The following is a 17,216-nucleotide window of genomic DNA, read 5'->3' on the forward strand; positions in this document are numbered from 1 at the left end:
ATATCATATTACTTGTGATTATGCCATTTGTTCTTTGTCCATTTGGACTTTTTCTTTTATATCCTTGTAAATAAAACATTAAACCTAAAAAGTAAACTTGGTTCTCCTGATTCATGGACTTGTGGTTATTATCCTTGGCATAATTGTGGAGTTATAAAATTAGAATCGGGATCTTGACCTTTGCTTTGGGACTTGTGATTTGAGACCTTAGAATCCATTTGGTACCTTTGACTTGGACTTCCTTTTGAAGACTTGGTTGAGTTACTTTGGTTTCATCTGATACATGGATTTTATTTGCTTATTTGGCTTGTTTGAGGCTTAATCCAAATGAGGGAATTCTTGCTTGACTTATGTGATAAAGTTAGGTATCTCTTGGTTAGATCTTTCCTCCCTAGCTTTTACTTTATGCTCTAGGATAGTCTATTCTTCTCCTCCCCTTCTTTAATTTTCAAAATCTTCTCTCTTTTTCAAAACCTTGTTTTTTTTAAAAACTTGAACCACTTTCTCAATAAACCTTGACTTTTGTCAAGTGATTTTCAAAATATTTTCCTAATAAATTCTAATTCATCCTAAACATATTGAGACCAATTTCAAAAGACTTAAAAAATGCATAACTTGCTCAAATCATTTTGTGCCCTTTGTACATTTTTCCTTTTAATAGTTTTCTCAAAGTATTAGACATAAGTCATTTCTATAGTTGAGATATAATTCTCTTATCTCCATAGTATTTATGATAATTCTTTTCCATCTAAGAGAGCTAGTGGTATACTTGTTGATCCTTATCCAAGTTGGAGCCCTTCTCATGATGATGCAAAGTTCTCATACTTGTGGGTGACTAGTCGAGTACTCTCCTTAAAATGACAAAATGTATTTCCATTAAAAATGAATCAAAACAAACATCTTTATTATTTTTACCATGAACTACGAGGTTTTGATCCTCCATTGCACTTTTTTGGTATGTAGGCATGAGACTTCAAAAGGTCTTGGCAAACACAAAATCATAAAAAATATTTTTTTTACCGTCTCTCAAATCTTTTGCAAACAATACCCATTTTTCAAACCAAAAAACACATTTTCAAAGAGGTTCCCATGGAGTACCATGGATGTTAGGGTGTTAATACCTTTCCTTTGCATAACTAAGCCCCAAACCCTTATCTTTTATATTACTTTTTTTTAACTTCTTCGGGTTTTGTTCATACTTTTTCCCTTTTCCTTTGGAAACAACAAAATCACGGTGACGACTATTGCTTTGTGAATTAAGTTAATCGATAGCTTAATCTCAAAAAATTTGTCGCTACAGGCCGATAGCTGATTTCGAAGGTGATGGAATCAATGAGTCGTTATCGGAGGTGATGGTAACGAATTGGTGGCTTTGATCCTAGGAGGTGAGGATCGAAGCGGTGAACCTGAGTGTTCACGTATTGGTACCACATTCATTGAGTCGAGTTGTTGAGTCTCCTTGCATTGTACACTGGTTGCATTTGTTATTATGTTGGATGGTTGATTATGTTGTTATTATGTTGGATGGTTGTTGTGTGTTGTTATGTTAGATGGTTGTTATGTTGTTATCCTATTTGGGTAGTTGTTGTGTTGTTGTTCCGTATGGATAGTTGTGATGTTGCTATTATGTGTGGGTAGTTGTTGTATGATTTATATGGAATTATGTTGGGGAATGGATGATGTACATGTGATAATCTGATGCTTACTTATTATCATGCTTTTCTTTATATAATTATGTTATCTCACCCCTTCTGTTGGAATGTTGCCTCCACGTGGGTAACATGCAGATAATCTGCAGTAAGAGCTCAGATGTGAGTGGAAGATGAAGTCTTCCGTTTTATTTTAGTGTCGGCGTCTGCTTTGATGTGTAACACTGGGGAATTTGGAATGTTGTATATTTCGTTATATTTTAACATTTCTTATAATGACATGTTATGCTTATGTTGGATATGCGAGTTAACTGTTTGTTATTGTTGTTCCGCTGCTATTTAATAAAAGTTAACATTCAAACATGTAGTTATTACTACTATTTTTATAACTGTCAAGTGTTACAAAAAGGGAATGAAAAGAAAATACAAGTTATAAACTACTAAACTATGTACCATGCCTAAAGCATACAAGTGACATGGTACTTCAAACAATACAAAGCTATTGAATGAAAATGAAATAGTTAGGAGCATGGCTATCTAGGAGTGAGCTCAAAACTCATGGTCGCATGTGGACACAAAACAACAAACGAGTTAGCATGAGATAAAGTCAAATGAACGAGAATGATGCAACACTATGTAAGTACATACAATGGTTAGAATCGATTCAAAAGGTAATGGATTAATCAAAGAAAAACAATCAAAGATCTATCCTATGATCATGGCAAATGAAATTAGACATACAAAGTATTCATCCCCTAAATTGAAATGGGATTTTCAATTTAATCAAAATGATCATAAACCACCAAGTGGATTAAATGGAAAATTAAAGTGACCATTAATTCTAAAGGATTAAAGTCTACCTAAACGCGAATTAGAATCAAAATTAACCAAACAGAAAATTCACAATCTAAATTCAAGAATTGAATCTAATGGACACGATCACACAAATCGAGTTGAATGGAAATTTAGCCTAAAGTTTAATCATGGTAAACTCAATATCTAACTATCTTAATCCACACAAAATCCACAAAATAAAATAACCAAAATCTAATGACTAAAATTAATCATGGCAAGGTTAATCAATCACGAATTAATTCTGGAAAATTAAGAAATTAAATCTAATCGATCAAACCTAGTTTCTAATTAATTACCTAATCCTAATTAATCATATGCACTAAAATCAACAAAAATTCCTAATATCCAAAGAATTAAAACTGAATCTAAAATGGGGTAATCCTGATCAGCATCAAGATTAACGAAAGAAATGGAATTACTAAATAAATCAACCTAATTAAAGGTAGATTAAACATGGGTTAATTGGGATTAACACCATGGGCCAGGGGTATTAACATAAATTAGGGTAGGAACTGGAAATAAGTTACTTGGGCCGCAGGCCCAAGTCTTCAAAGAGGAATCTCAGACCGGGTTCACCATTACTTCAGCCGAAGATTCATTTTAGTGGAATGAACAATGCTTTGCCTCGCATCCACTATGAATATGTCATCATCTTCTACGCAGCGGGATATCAGATGCAGCGTAAGGAAACTTGATTCTTCTTCACTTAGATCTTGCGCCCGTACCAGGATACTTAACAAACAATCAAGAATTTGGATTCTCACTCCGCGACAAATCAAGAGCGATGGCGGATCCACGTGATATGCCGGTGTCGAAATGCAACAGTTATAAGGTTGAACGTGCAATGGGAAAAACAGGAGTAAGCGGTCCTTACCGGATTCGAAGGAGGCTCCGGGTAGCACACTTTGATCTTCTTCTTTGGTTTAGCGTCGTGGTTGTCACAAGTTCGTTGGTCTCGTTGATGAAAGAAGACGATGATGTGGTTGGGTCATTCACCGAGATGAATCCTGAAGCTTCCTCGGCTCGCGTTCGTGTTCGTGATGAAGACTCGAGGTAACTCCCCTTTTGACCCCTTCCTGTTATTTGCTTCCGCTTCCGATCTTTCTTCTTCGTTCCCCTTCTTCTTCTGTTTTCTTTTGGTTATGCCGTTTCTGCGAGTTTCTGGTATTTGGTTGCCGTGAGGGTTGTTCTTGGGAGGTTGGAATTCAGTTGCGGATTGAGGTCGTGGTGAAGTGCGTTAGACGTTGGAAGAGGTGAATTGGTTAGGTTCTGTGGGAAGTTTTTGTTACGTTGTAGTTGAAGAATTCATCTTGCATGTTTTCTGCTGTTGAAGGGTGAGGTTGAAAGGAGGGTGAAGATGATGGAGAATTGAAGGGTTTCGTGGTCGTTTTGTAGAAAGGGGAGTGAAGTTGGTTGTTAGGTGAGGGAAGGGAAATTTTGCAGCTTCTGTAGGAGTTCTTTTTGAAGGTGGTTGTAGATGGTCATTGAAGAAGGTTCGTGAAAGGTTGAGGGTGAGGTTGTGAGGGAGATGATGAGGGAGTGTCAAGTTCCTTTTATTCTGTGAAGGAATGGTTCTGTTATCAGTTGGTGGTTAGGGAATTAGGAGGTTGATTGTTAATTTTGTTATGCGGTTATTGACATTTAGAATTTTCGGTTAATCGGTTGAGACAGTTAGCAGGTTAGTTGGAGTTTTGTTATGAGTGAAATTGTCATAGTTGGGTTATGTGCTATGTGAAAGTTAATTATGTCCAAAATTATGCAGGTGGATGCTAATGTTGCAAGTTGTTGAATTTGTCGTCGCCGCTTGGCTTTGTTCGCGTATGTGTATTGGCTTTTGCAAATTGCATTTTACTTCTCATTATTGCCTTGGCTGCATTTTGATTTGAGTCTTTTTCGTTGCAGCTTGTCGTTCATGCTCGCATTCGCTTTTGAATTGTTGTGGCCTTGCAGTTTGGTTGGAAATTATGTAGATTTTTCAGGTTATCGTGATCGTTGTTGTTGCTTTCTGTATTCCGTCAAGACTTGCAAGAGCTTGTACTATGGCAATGAGCATTGGTCACATTAAATATATCGTAGTTTTTGTAATTTGAAGTTAAATTGTAATTTTGTTGTAAGTATGTGTAAGACTCCAATTTTGACCCTATGATCCCTCATGATATCTCATTATATGCATTAAGCATTGGGATCATACATTGGCATCCTCCTTAGCGCTCACTCATTGGGTTTGTATTGGGAGAGATCATCAAGCACCATGTGATTGTATCATACTTTCTAATTTATCATCTTTACTAACCAAAATACCAAAAATATGTCTTTGCATTTGTCTACTTCTTTTGTAGGTAAGGCACATGATCACCTTTGATTCATCAAGCTCATATCTAGGGTTTAAGACCCTCATGACTAAGAGCTCAATCAAGAATTGGTCTACAATGGATTTAGACATCATATATGAGTCCCTATGATCTTTACATGCTATTTTGGTCAAGAAAGCATCAAGAGTTTGGAATTGGTTTGCCTTGGAAACCCTAGTTCATCTAGGTATCTTGTGTAACTTCTTCACCAAGCTTCTTCAATATTTGATTAAATACTTCAAGGTATACTTCAAATTTCATCATCTTATGCATATATGATCCTCCATGAGTCCCAAAAGTCAAGAGAATTGCAGGCTAGCAAGTTGGTTGATGGTGGTTGACCAGAGGATTTCATCTGATTAAGACTGGGGTCCCCTAGACCCTATCTCCTACAATTTTTATCATATGAAAATGATTCTAATATAAAGTTACTATAAATTACATTCAAAACAACTTTTATGTTGAGGTCTAGAGCTAGTTTTGCTAGGAAAGTCATTTTTTATGTTGAAAGATTATAGGTCATTTTGTCTAAACCCTAATTTGGAGGTCAACTTCCCAAGGTCATAACTTGCTCAATTTTTATGAGATAAACGATTTCCAGGTTGTAAAATCAAATTAAAGGTGTCTACTTCAACTTTTATGTTTGGAGGAAGAGCTAATTCAACTTTTATGAGCATGTGATATGAGGATGCATTATAGGTCATTTTGGACCAATACCATTGAACAAGTGATTTTCCTCAACTTCAAAAATGCATAACTCATTTATTTCAAATCCAAATGAGGTCAGATTTGTGACCATTTTGGAGGTCTTTAAAAGAGATACAACTTTAATGAAGACACTTTTCTCATTGAAACCCACACAAAAATTTAGCCAGGGTGGAATAAGTGCACATATGGCTTGACACTTAGAAAAAATTTTGATATGTTGAAATTTCCAAACTTCCACCTCCAAATTCACCAAGATACAAGTTTCAAATGGAAAAGTGTTCAACATAAGAGTTGTTCAGCTTGATGTAACCTTTCCAAAAAGTCTAATTTCATCCATTTTGGACAAGATTTGGATGGTCTGCGCATGTCTTAAACATGGAATCATCATTTGGCAAAATCAAAACTTCAAACAGCTGGACACATTTGCCTTGCATTCTAAGTTGATTTCAGACTCATTCACACTTGATTATGGACCAAAAGGAGTGACTTCATAGGCCTGCACACGCCCATGCAAGCATGTATCATCCATTGTCAAATTTGGAAATTCAATTTGAAGGTGCAAATAACATGTGATTCAGCTATAAATAGAGGCCTCTAGGTTCAGAATTGGGGATCCCTTCACGTCAGCTTTGCTCTAAGATCCCAAACCCTTCCATTTGAGAGGATAATCCTGAAAATTTTCTTTGAAAATTGAGTTTGAATCTCACTATTTTTAGATTCAAAACTCCAGGGTGCCATAGCCTTTGGTTGATTCTAGTTTACTTCTGCAAGCTTCCTGAGTAAGATCAAGCAAGAATCGAAGCAAGAGCAATCGAATTCCAGACTGTATTGAAGGTATTTTCCAGAATTTTTCATGTCTTTGATTCTCACTCAATTCTCCATAATTCTCTTGGTTCCTTGGTTGTCTGAAGTCCTACCAATGTAGGCAAGAAGATTGAGTTGCTTTGAGGTCAAATCGAAGCAACTCAGATCATACACCTCAAATGGCAATTCCATGTATCTCTCAATATAATTGGAGTTGGGATAAATTGAGGTCATATTCGTGCTCAGTGTCATTTTTTCTTCAAAATCATGTCCTTCTTTTTTATTTTAGTGATGGTTATTTTTGGACCAGTCCGGCGAGGCTCGCCTGAGAAGGTGACCGGAGGTTTGCTCCGGTGGTGAGTTGGCAAGGTCCAGAGCCACATGATCTATTCAAATTGTTTTAATCACGAGTGTTGATTTTGATTACCACTCATGTGGCGCGCTGACTCAACTCCATCATGGAACGCGCATTTGTGGCCACTTGATCTGCCATCTCAATTAATGAGGGAGATCAAGTGGTCCATGTTTTTTATGATTATTTGTTTTTCATTTTTTTTGTTATTTTCATTAATTCATATTAAATTTAATATTGATCCACAAAATATGAGAGTTTCACCAAATATTTTTTAAAAATATCCTCTTTTATTTTCTGAAATAAAATTATTTTTTGGATCATGGTTAATATTTTTCATGATTTAATTGATTTTGTGAATATTTTTAATTGTTTAAAAATAGTTTTAAGTTTCCAAAAATGATGAATTTTTTTCTCCAAGGTCCTTTGACCTTGTTTGACCTATGATAAATATCATGATCATTTCTTTGGTGTTTTGATGAGGTTTTAGGAAATTGACCAACCATAATTTAATTTAATGCATATTTTAATTATTTTTAATTGATTCATTGCCAAATAAATTGTGTAGATCCATTTTGATTGACTTGTTGAGTTTGACTTGTGTTGTTGGGCATTGGTCAAGGTTGATTTGAATTTGTTGAGTTAAGATCATTGGATTTAGGGGATTGATGAAATATATATTTCATCTTCCAAAATGAATGAATGATATTAATTTGATAAAAGTCCTCCTATGACCAATTTGTGTTGATTCCATTCCCCCTCCTCTTCAACTCACTCCCCTTCTTTGTTCATTTATGTCATGGACCTATGATATCTCAAATATCCTAATGTTAGTTGATTGCAAAATCAACATGAGTATGGATGAGATTAGGTCCACCACTTTGCATATTCTTTTTGTGTGCGGTATGTTTCATGAGCATAGTCCATTATATTATGTCTCTAACATGCATTAACACCAAAATTCTATTGTCTGGCCTCAAATAGTTGTGACTTTTACATAAGTCCAATTACGATTGCTTAACATAGCGCTAAATTTGTGATACAAAAAGGCATAGCATTCTAGTAAGTGAGATTGTTAGTCTCCCCTCTTTCATGGTATTATGTCGAAACTTGCCCTTTTTTCCTTCCTTTGGAAGATGTCTTGGTTCAAGGATCCATGCTTGTGACAAGTGGGTTGAGTGTTCTCCAAAGAATGACTTAAACAAACAAAAATAAAGCAAAAGAAATACTAACTTCTATTCAACTAACAACTAACATTTAATTTCAAGTCATTTACTTTTATGCACTTTAAACTTTGAGCTTTTATTCATTTCCCATTATTCATACTATTCAAATTGTTTATTTTAATGCCATTTTTACTTTGCCCACTTGGGCCATATTTTGTGATTATTTTGTGTTTGTATATACTTGTTTTTTTGTGTGGTCTTTTGACCTTAATGTACATAATAAGAACAAAAACCCTAAAAAAACATGTTGTGTGGACTGTTGGTTTGACCTGAGACCACTGGACTTAGAATTAGGCAACCCTCCCTATGCAAAAGGACTTGGCCAATACCAACTTTCATGAAACCAAGTGCTTATAAATTGAAACTTCATCTGAAGCAAGTATTGAAGATCCATTTGAGTTCATCTGCTACATGATCTTGTTGAAGCTGTTATTTTGAACCTGTTCCTAGTGCCTATCTTTGAGTTCATCTGATACATGGGAGTTTGTGAAGAAGATCATGGAATTGCTAAGCTTGGATGTGGCTATCTTTATTTGATGTCTTGCCCTTCATCTTGCTATTTGTGTATTGATATTTCTTGATTCTAAAGTCCAAGGGAAATTTGGGTTTCTATATAACATTCTTGTCTATTGGATTGCATCCCATTGGTCAGATCTTTTCAACTCTTAACTTTTAAATTTTTGCTTAGGATTAGTCTCTTCATCTCCCACCACTTTTTTAATGTCAAAATCTATCCCTCCTTTTAAAATCTTCTTTGCTTGTGCTTTCTAAACCTTGACTTTATTGTAAATTATAAACTTTGGCCTTATGCCATTGCATTTTCAAACTTATTTTCTTAATCAAACTTGCAAATAAACCTAACTATACTTGACTTAAATTTTCAAAAGTCGAAAATAACTAACACTCATTCAAACCTTTTTAGGCGCCTTTGTGACTTTGTTAAACTTAAACTTTTGTTAAAAGCAATGCACTCACTTTGAAGTTGTTACCGCGAACTACGAGGTTTTGATCCCTCATTTTATGTTGGTACGTAGGCACAAGTTTGAAGGTCTTGTCAAACACAAAAATATAATTAATTAATTCTTTTCTCATCCCCACATTCTATTTATTGCAAACATCATTTTATACCAAAACACATGTACACACAAAAAAGGGTTTCCTATGAGTACCTAGGACACTTTGGGTGCTAACACCTTCCCTCTATGTAACCAAACCCCTTACATGTAATCTCTGGCATTTTATTAGTTTTGATTTGAAAACTTCTTATCTTTTGGGTTTTATTCATACTTTTCCCTTTTCCCTTGGAAACCATAAAAGCGCGGTGGCTACTCTGGTTAAATTGATGTCTAGCTTATCCATAACTTGATGATCACGAATTTACCGCTATAGAAATTAAGTGGCGACTCTATTGGGGAGTAGTCCTCAGTGGGTTTAGCCTACTTTTTTATGTGTATATAATTGTATATTTGATGTTTGTATACTTGTTTGTGTGATATAACCTGCTTGTTATGCTTGGTGATCTCTGAGTTGTGAGATAAGTTCTAACCCGAACTTGAGTGCAATTAAGATAGGAGGATGGTATAATCATGTTCGACTTGTGTGGAGTAGTCCTTAACAAGTTGGCTTGAGACCCATTTACTCAGTGGAGACCCTTTTGGAGTTATGAATGTCACACAAGTTATTTATGGTTAGGCATTACTTTCTCTGATTTGGAGTCCGAGAAGTTGAGAACCGTAGAACATTTAACCCCTATTGGCCTATTTAGGACGTAGTGTGGAGACTGTTCAAGTGTAGACTTGATAACAGTTGTTACCCGATACTACACTCAGACGAGTTTCTCTTGAGAATATTATGGGTTGATGAGTCAGTCATCCTAACCTGTAACATCCGATAGATGGAATTAAGACTCTGGGAACTTTTTAGAACATGATCTACAGGTTTTATCCTTAGTTCACTCCTTTGGGATATCTCATACCTAGACTCCATGCTCGTGACTCACAACAAACCCTTGATTCTTGGTTGATCCAATCAAGTCTTGTCAATATCAATGGAACTTGGGTGTTGATAATGTGTAAACCATAATCCACCAAAATGGATGATTGATCTTGACACTGACTTGATTCATCCCTTAACCTTTGTTTGTTTTCCTTGTGTGTGATCCCTTATTTGTGATTGTTACATTCATGCACATCATAACATTCATCACACACAAAATTCAAGTAAATGAGATGTTATTTGCAAATATTTTCAGACCATGGATTGTGTACGAAGGAACACTAAGAAGTACAGTTTCAGATGTCCCGACTTGAAAGAGTTAAGGAAACTAGCATCTTTTGTATTAGATCCCTTGGACTTCAAAGAACGCCATGGGAAGCTTCTGTCTATCTTGTCTGCTGATGTGGTTAAAGGACTCTTGAGTGTTTAGGTTTAGTTTTATGACCCTCTCTATCGTTGCTTCACATTCCCTGATTATCAGCTTGTGCCTACGTTGGAGGAGTATGCCCATCTCTTTGGGAATCTTGTTTCTAATAAAGTGCCATTTAGTGGATTGGAAGAGATTCCCAGATCTCATCTTATAGCTAAAGCTCTTCATATGAAGAAGTCTGAGATAGAGGCTCATTGGGTGAAAAAAGGAGGATTGTTTGTATTGACTTATGAGTTCCTCATCAAGGAAGTTACTGCCTTTTCTCAAGCCAGTAGTGTGGATGCTTTTGAAGCTATCTTTGTGTTGCTCATCTATGGTTTAGCTTTGTTCCCTAACATTGACGATTTTGTCGATGTTAACGTCATTAGAATCTTCTTAATTGGGAATCCTGTGCCTACTCTGTTAGGAGATATACTTCTCTTTGCATCTAAGGAATTCTAAGGGTGGTGGAACAATTGTGTGTTGTGTTCCTCTTCTGTACAAGTGGTTTATTTCGCACTTGCCTCAGACGCCTACTTTTATGGAGAACAAACAATGTCTAAGATGGTCTCAGAGACTTATGTCCCTTACTAATGATGATATAGTTTGGTATGATTCTTCATTGAGTAGCTTGGAGATTATTCATAGTGGTGGTGAATTCTCTAATGTGCCTCTCATTGGTACACAAGGAGGAATTAACTACAACCCTGATTTGGCTCATCGTCAACTTGGGATCCCCTTCAGAGACAAACCTAATAACACTTTGTTAAAAGGTATTTTCTATCAAGAGGGTAAAGATCCCCAACATTTGAAGTAGAAGATTGTGCATGCTTAGCATAATGTGCATAGGAAAGGAAGATCTGAGCTTGGTCCGCGCAATTGTGTAGCTTTGGAAGCTTACACTATTTGGGTGAAAAAGAGAGCTTTGGAATTGAATATGTCGTATGCTTGTGAGAGACCTATGGTCATGGTTGTGGTTGAGCCATTAACTCTCCCTAACCAAGATGTAGAGGAGTTGGAAGACGCGCTCGCCAAGATGAAGCAAGAGAAGGATATGTAGGAAGAGCGTTTCCATGCTTTGAGCAGAAAGCATGAGGAGTTGCAGCTTGAGTCTAAGGACAAAGATGCGCTTATTGAGCTACTTGAAGACCGAGTAACAAAGAGACAGAGAGAACCAGAGGTTTCATCTTCCTCTAGTATGCCTCAGCCTTCCATTGCTTGGAAGAAGATTATTGATCAGCTTGTCCTCGAGAAGACTCAGATGGAGGCTTCTTTTGAGACCTAGATCCAACGCATTCGAAGGAAGTACGCGCCTGCAACTAGGTCTTCTGATGTTGTTGTTAGGGATCCTTAGGATGACTAGTCTCCTTGTCTCTTGTATTTTCATTTGGTTTCTGAAATTGTACTCAGTGTAATCCTTCCAATTATAAATAAAAGAAACTATTTATGGTCAATCAAATTGTTACAATTGTTATTATTATATATCTGCAAATAAAATAGTAAGTTCCTTGAAAAATAAAAGCAATCAGGCATTGGATTTCATGCATCATTTGCATAAACAGGTTTCTCTTTCGCCAAATGTTTTATTGGTATTTCTTTTGTGCTTCAGCCAAGCTGAATCATCAATACAATACCCGCGCAAATCACTCAAAGATTATGGAGCATCTAGAGCAAGAGAATAGAGACTTAAAGGACAATATTTCCCGTCTGACAGCCATGATGGAGTCAGTATTAGCTGCTCAGAGCCAATCTTCTCCAACGCCTACAACTCCTCCTCCTCAGAGGACTGTTATTTCATAGGTTGCTACCTCTACCATTCCTATCACTGCTGCTCATTTTACACCTAACATGCCTGCCGAATTCCCATGGGGAATGCCGCCCAACTTTATGCCTGAAGGTTTTGCACCTACCTTTGCTTCCATGCCTGCATCTAGCCCGGTCATGTCTGTGTCGCCACCAGTTGTGCATACGCTACCCCGTGTTAAAGATATCATCTATCATTCTGAGCCGTCTGAGGGCCCCGATATGTATGAAAAGATGGATGAAATGAAAGACCAATTCCTTGAGCTGCGAAAGGAGTTGAAAACTTTGAGGGATAAAGATTTGTTTGGTAAGAGTGCTATGAAACTTTGTTTGGTTCCAAATGTCAAAATCCCGGTGAAGTTCAAAGTGTCTGACTTTGAAAAGTACAAAGGGAATACCTGTCCACTCAGTCATCTTGTGATGTACGCCAGAAAGATGTCGATGCAAACTGATAATGATCAGTTATTAATCCATTATTTTCAAGACAGTCTGACCGGTGTCGCATTGAGGTAGTACATGGGTTTGGATAGTGCGAGCATCCACACATTCAACGACTTGGGTGAAGCATCCGTGAAGCAGTACAAGTATAATATGGATATGGTGCTAGATAGGGACCAATTGAGGTCATTGTCTCAGAAGGATAAAGAGACGTTCAAGGAGTATGCTCAAAGATGGAGAGAGCTCGCCGCTCAGATTACCCCTCCTTTGGAAGAGAAGGAGATGACCAAGATTTTTCTCAAGACCCTGAGCTCATTTTACTATGAGCGAATGATTGCCAGTGCCCCCAGTGATTTTACTGAGATGGTGAACATTGGGATGAGGATAGAAGGAGGTGTTCGAGAGGGATGGTTATCTAAGGAGGAAGTTTCGACCAGCAAGAGGTATGGTAACAGTTTTACTAAGAAGAAAGAAAGTGAAGTTAATGCAGTGTCTGTTGGGAGGCAGAAGAGGCCTTATGTGAGAAGAAATCAACCACCCCGTCAACACCCTCATCAGGTATCATCTGTCATTCCGGTATTTTCGAACAACCAATCAACACCGATTCAACAACAACATCAACAACAACCACTGCAACGAACAAACACATACAACAACAACAATACCAACAATCATCAACAATAACACAACTTTGAGAGGAAGAAGGTCTCTTTCGACCCAAATCCTATTACATATGCTGAATTGTATCCATCATTGGTTCTCAAGGACCTTCTGCAACCAAGAAACCCACCTCAAGTCCCTGAACCACTTCCATGGTGGTACAAACCGGAACTTCGTTGTGCTTTCCACCAAGGAGCTCCCGGTCATGATATTGAGAATCGCTACCCCCTGAAGTATGAAGTCCAGAAGCTGGTCAAGAGTGGAATGGTGTCCTTTGAGGACCGTGCGCCGAACGTCAAAACTAACCCACTACCCGCCCATAGAAATTCATCTGTTAATATGGTGGACAGTTGTCCTGGGGAATTCAAGGTATTTGATGTATGCTTAATTAGAAGGTCCTTGGTGAGGATGCAAAAGGATATATATTTAGTTAGCGGGTGTGAGCATGACCATGATGGTTGTGCTATTTGCAATGTCAATTCTAGAGGTTGTATGGTTGTGAAGAGAGACATCCAGAGGTTGATGGATGAAGGTATGATTCAGATTACCCAGTCCCGTCATGTAGATGACAATGTCAATGTTATAATCCCTATGTTCAAAACTCTTGAAAGAGTGGTGATCCAGTACGACAACAGCAGTAGTAATAATGTCAGCAATAGATCGGCATTGCCGTTGGTTATACGATTAGCGAGCCCCATCCCGTATGCATCCGATAAGGCTGTCCCATATCAGTATAATGCTACCATGCTAGAGAATGGCCAAGAGGTCCCTTTACCTACGACTAGTTCTATTGTGAGCATAGCTGATGTTACTAAGGTGACCCGTAGTGGTCGAGTTTTTGGGTCGGTGTTCCCAAAGAACATAGAAGATACATCTGTTAATAAGAAGGTTGATGTGCTTGTGGTAGATTCTGTTAGTGCTCCAAGGTGTCGGTCTGGTGAATCTAGTGGCTTGAAGCTTAACCATGATGATGAGGTGCTCAGATTGATCAAGAAGAGCGAGTTCAATGTGGTGGAGCAGCTGCTTCAAACTCCCTCCAAGATTTTGGTGTTGTCTCTGCTAACAACTCAGAAGCACTGCAGAAAGTCCTAGAGCAAGCTTATGTGGAACATGATGTTACGGTGGATCAGTTTGTTCATATTGTGGCTAACATCACTTCCTGCAACAACCTCAGCTTTTGTGATGAAGAACTCCCCGAGGAGGGTAGAAATCATAACTTGGCTCTACACATTTTGATGAATTGTAAGGAGGACGCTCTGTCAAATGTGTTGGTTGATACCGGTTCTTCATTGAATGTACTTCCGAAATCAACTATGTCAAAGTTGTCGTACCAAGGAGCTCCTATGAGGTATAGTGGCATAATCGTCAAAGCTTTTGACGGTTCTCGCAAGACTGTGATCGGTGAAGTGGACCTTCCTGTGAAGATAGGTCCGAGTGATTTCCAAATTACTTTTCAAGTAATGGATATCCGCCCGGCCTATAGCTGTTTGTTGGAAAGGCCATGGACTCATGAGGCAGGATTCGTTACTTCAACGTTGCATCAGAAATTGAAGTTTGTTAAGAGTGGGAAACTAGTTATTGTTGGTGGGGAGAAGGCTTTGCTGGTGAGCCACCTGTCATCTTTCTCTTACGTAGAAGCTGAGGATGAGATTGGAACTCCATTCCAAGCTTTGTCTATTGCTGAGGAAAAAAGAGTTGGGGCACCCATTTCCTATATAAAGATGCGTAAAGGATTATTGAAGATGGCCAGTCTGACCAATGGGGATGAATGGTAGAGGTCTCCGACAACAAGAGCAGGGTCGGTTTAGGTTTCCAACAAGGTTCATCAGTGGCTAAAGTTGAAGATGTGCAACCCACTTTCCGTAGTGGAGGATTCATTCATGGTAATGAATAACACTTAGCTGTTGTGCTCGAGGGTGATGAAGATGAAGACTGCACCAATTTTGTGATGCATGGAAAAGCTTGCAACAATTGGACTATTGTTGATGTTCCTATTATTAGGCATCGATCTAAGTAATTTCTTTTATTTGTTTTTGAAAATCATTCTCCTATGCCTAAGGGAGAAGTGAACATTGTTTGGAATTTTCAAATTTGATCACCAATCATATATAATTCTAGTCATCCACATCTATGATGTTTTATTTTTACTTTTTGCTTTATTCTGAAAATGGTAATAAAAAAACATAAATAAATAAATAAACTTGTCCATCTGCATAATATTTGGTCACAAATCACTTCTCTTAAATCAAAATATCAAATCATTATGCAGGTTGGTTTCTAAACCCATTAAATAGAATGATTCTTCTCCTTCTCCAAATTTTGAATTCCCTGTGTTTGAGGCCGATGAAGGAAGTGATTAGGAGGTATCTGATGAATTGTCTTGTCTACTTGAGCACGAGGAAAAAGCCATTCAGCAATTCAAAGAGCAGATTGAGTTAGTCAATTTGGGTTCCGAAGACGATATGAAGGAAGTCAAGATTGGATCTCGACTGTATCCAGAGATCGAGAAAGGGTTTATTAATCTTCTTCGAGAGTATTCATACGTGTTTGCTTGGTCTTATCAAGAGATGCCTGGTTTGGATTCTGAGAATGTGGAGCATAGATTATCGTTGAAGCCAGAATGCCCGCCAGTCAAGTAGAAGATCCTGATATGGCAGTAAAGATCAAAGAAGAAGTGTAAAAGAATATTGATGTCAGTTTCCTTGTTACTGATGAATATCCGCAATGGGTGGCCAAAATTGTGCCTGTTCCGAAGAAGGATAGAAAAGTTCGTATGTGCGTTGATTATAGAGATTTGAATAAATCCAGTCCGAAAGATGATTTTCCTTTGCCGCACATTGATATGTTGGTAGACAATACAACTAAATTCAAAGTATTTTCATTTATAGACGGATTTTCCGGATATAATCAGATCAAAATGGCACCCGAAGATATGGAGAAGACCACATTCATTACACCCTAGGGAACATTCTGTTATAGAGTGATGCATTTTGGTTTAAAGAATGTTGGGGCAACTTACCAAAGAGCAATGACTACTCTTTTTCATGATATGATGCATAAAGAGATTGAAGTCTATGTTGATGATATGATTGCTAAATATATTGATGAAGAGGAACATGTTGAGCATTTGTTGAAGTTATTTCAGCGTTTGAGGAAGTATAAACTCCACTTGAATCCCAATAAGTGTACTTTTCATGTTCGTTCTGGTAAGTTGTCGGGCTTTATTGTCAGCGAGAAGGGTATTGAAGTTGATCCTGCCAAGGTCAAACCAATACAAGAGATGCCTGCACCCAAAACTGAGAAGCAAGTCAGAGGTTTTCTCGGCCGCTTGAGTTATATCTCAAGATTCATTTCGCATATGACTGCCACATGTGCGCCTATATTCAAGCTTCTTCGGAAAGATCAGTCTTGTGATTGGACCGAAGACTGCCAGAAAACTTTTGACAGTATCAAAGAATATTTGCTTGAACCTCCGATTTTGTCTCCGCCTGTTGAAGGAAGGTTGTTAATCATGTATTTAACTATGCTTGAAGAGAGTATGGGTTGTGTTCTTGGTCAGCAAGATGAGACTGGAAAGAAAGAATATGCTATTTACTACCTCAGTAAGAAGTTCACCGATTGTGAGACTCGGTATTCCATGCTTGAGAAGACTTGTTGCGCATTGGCTTGGGCTACTAAGCGTTTGCGTCAGTATATGTTGAATCATACCACTTGGTTGATATCCAAAATGGATCCAATCAAGTATATTTTTTAGAAGCCTGCTTTAACTTGGAGGATTGCCCGTTGGCAGATGTTGTTATCAGAGTATGATGTCGAATACCAATCTCAGAAAGCGATCAAAGGTAGTGTCTTGGCTGACCATTTGGCTCACCAACCAATTGAAGATTATCAGTTAGTGCAGTATAATTTTCCCGATGAAGAGATATTGTACCTAAAAATGAAAGATTATGATGAACCATTGCTTGC

General features: G+C 37.7%; 1 protein-coding gene across 1 annotated transcript; it reads left to right on the forward strand.

The window, feature by feature from the left end:
* The first annotated feature begins 3,058 nt into the window (after positions 1-3,058).
* LOC127097239 (uncharacterized) lies at positions 3,059-4,825 on the forward strand. The gene is made up of 3 exons (XM_051035737.1): positions 3,059-3,557; positions 4,267-4,322; positions 4,407-4,825. The coding sequence occupies exons 1-3, from the start codon at positions 3,289-3,291 to the stop codon at positions 4,472-4,474; spliced, it is 393 nt and encodes a 130-aa protein (XP_050891694.1). The 5' UTR covers positions 3,059-3,288; the 3' UTR covers positions 4,475-4,825.
* The last annotated feature ends 12,391 nt before the right edge of the window (positions 4,826-17,216 follow it).

The sequence above is a fragment of the Lathyrus oleraceus genome, chromosome 6 (assembly GCF_024323335.1).
Source record: "Lathyrus oleraceus cultivar Zhongwan6 chromosome 6, CAAS_Psat_ZW6_1.0, whole genome shotgun sequence".
In the NCBI taxonomy this organism is placed as follows: domain Eukaryota; kingdom Viridiplantae; phylum Streptophyta; class Magnoliopsida; order Fabales; family Fabaceae; genus Lathyrus; species Lathyrus oleraceus.

What these genes read in the sequence shown, in the direction of transcription:
- LOC127097239 (XM_051035737.1), top strand. Translation starts at nt 3,289, where the DNA reads ATGGCGGATCCACGTGATATGCCGGTGTCGAAATGCAACAGTTATAAG. An exon ending in GTTCGTGATGAAGACTCGAG is followed by an intron (nt 3,558 to 4,266) that starts GTAACTCCCCTT and finishes AAAATTATGCAG; the next exon opens with GTGGATGCTAATGTTGCAAG. An exon ending in CGCCGCTTGGCTTTGTTCGC is followed by an intron (nt 4,323 to 4,406) that starts GTATGTGTATTG and finishes TTTTCGTTGCAG; the next exon opens with CTTGTCGTTCATGCTCGCAT.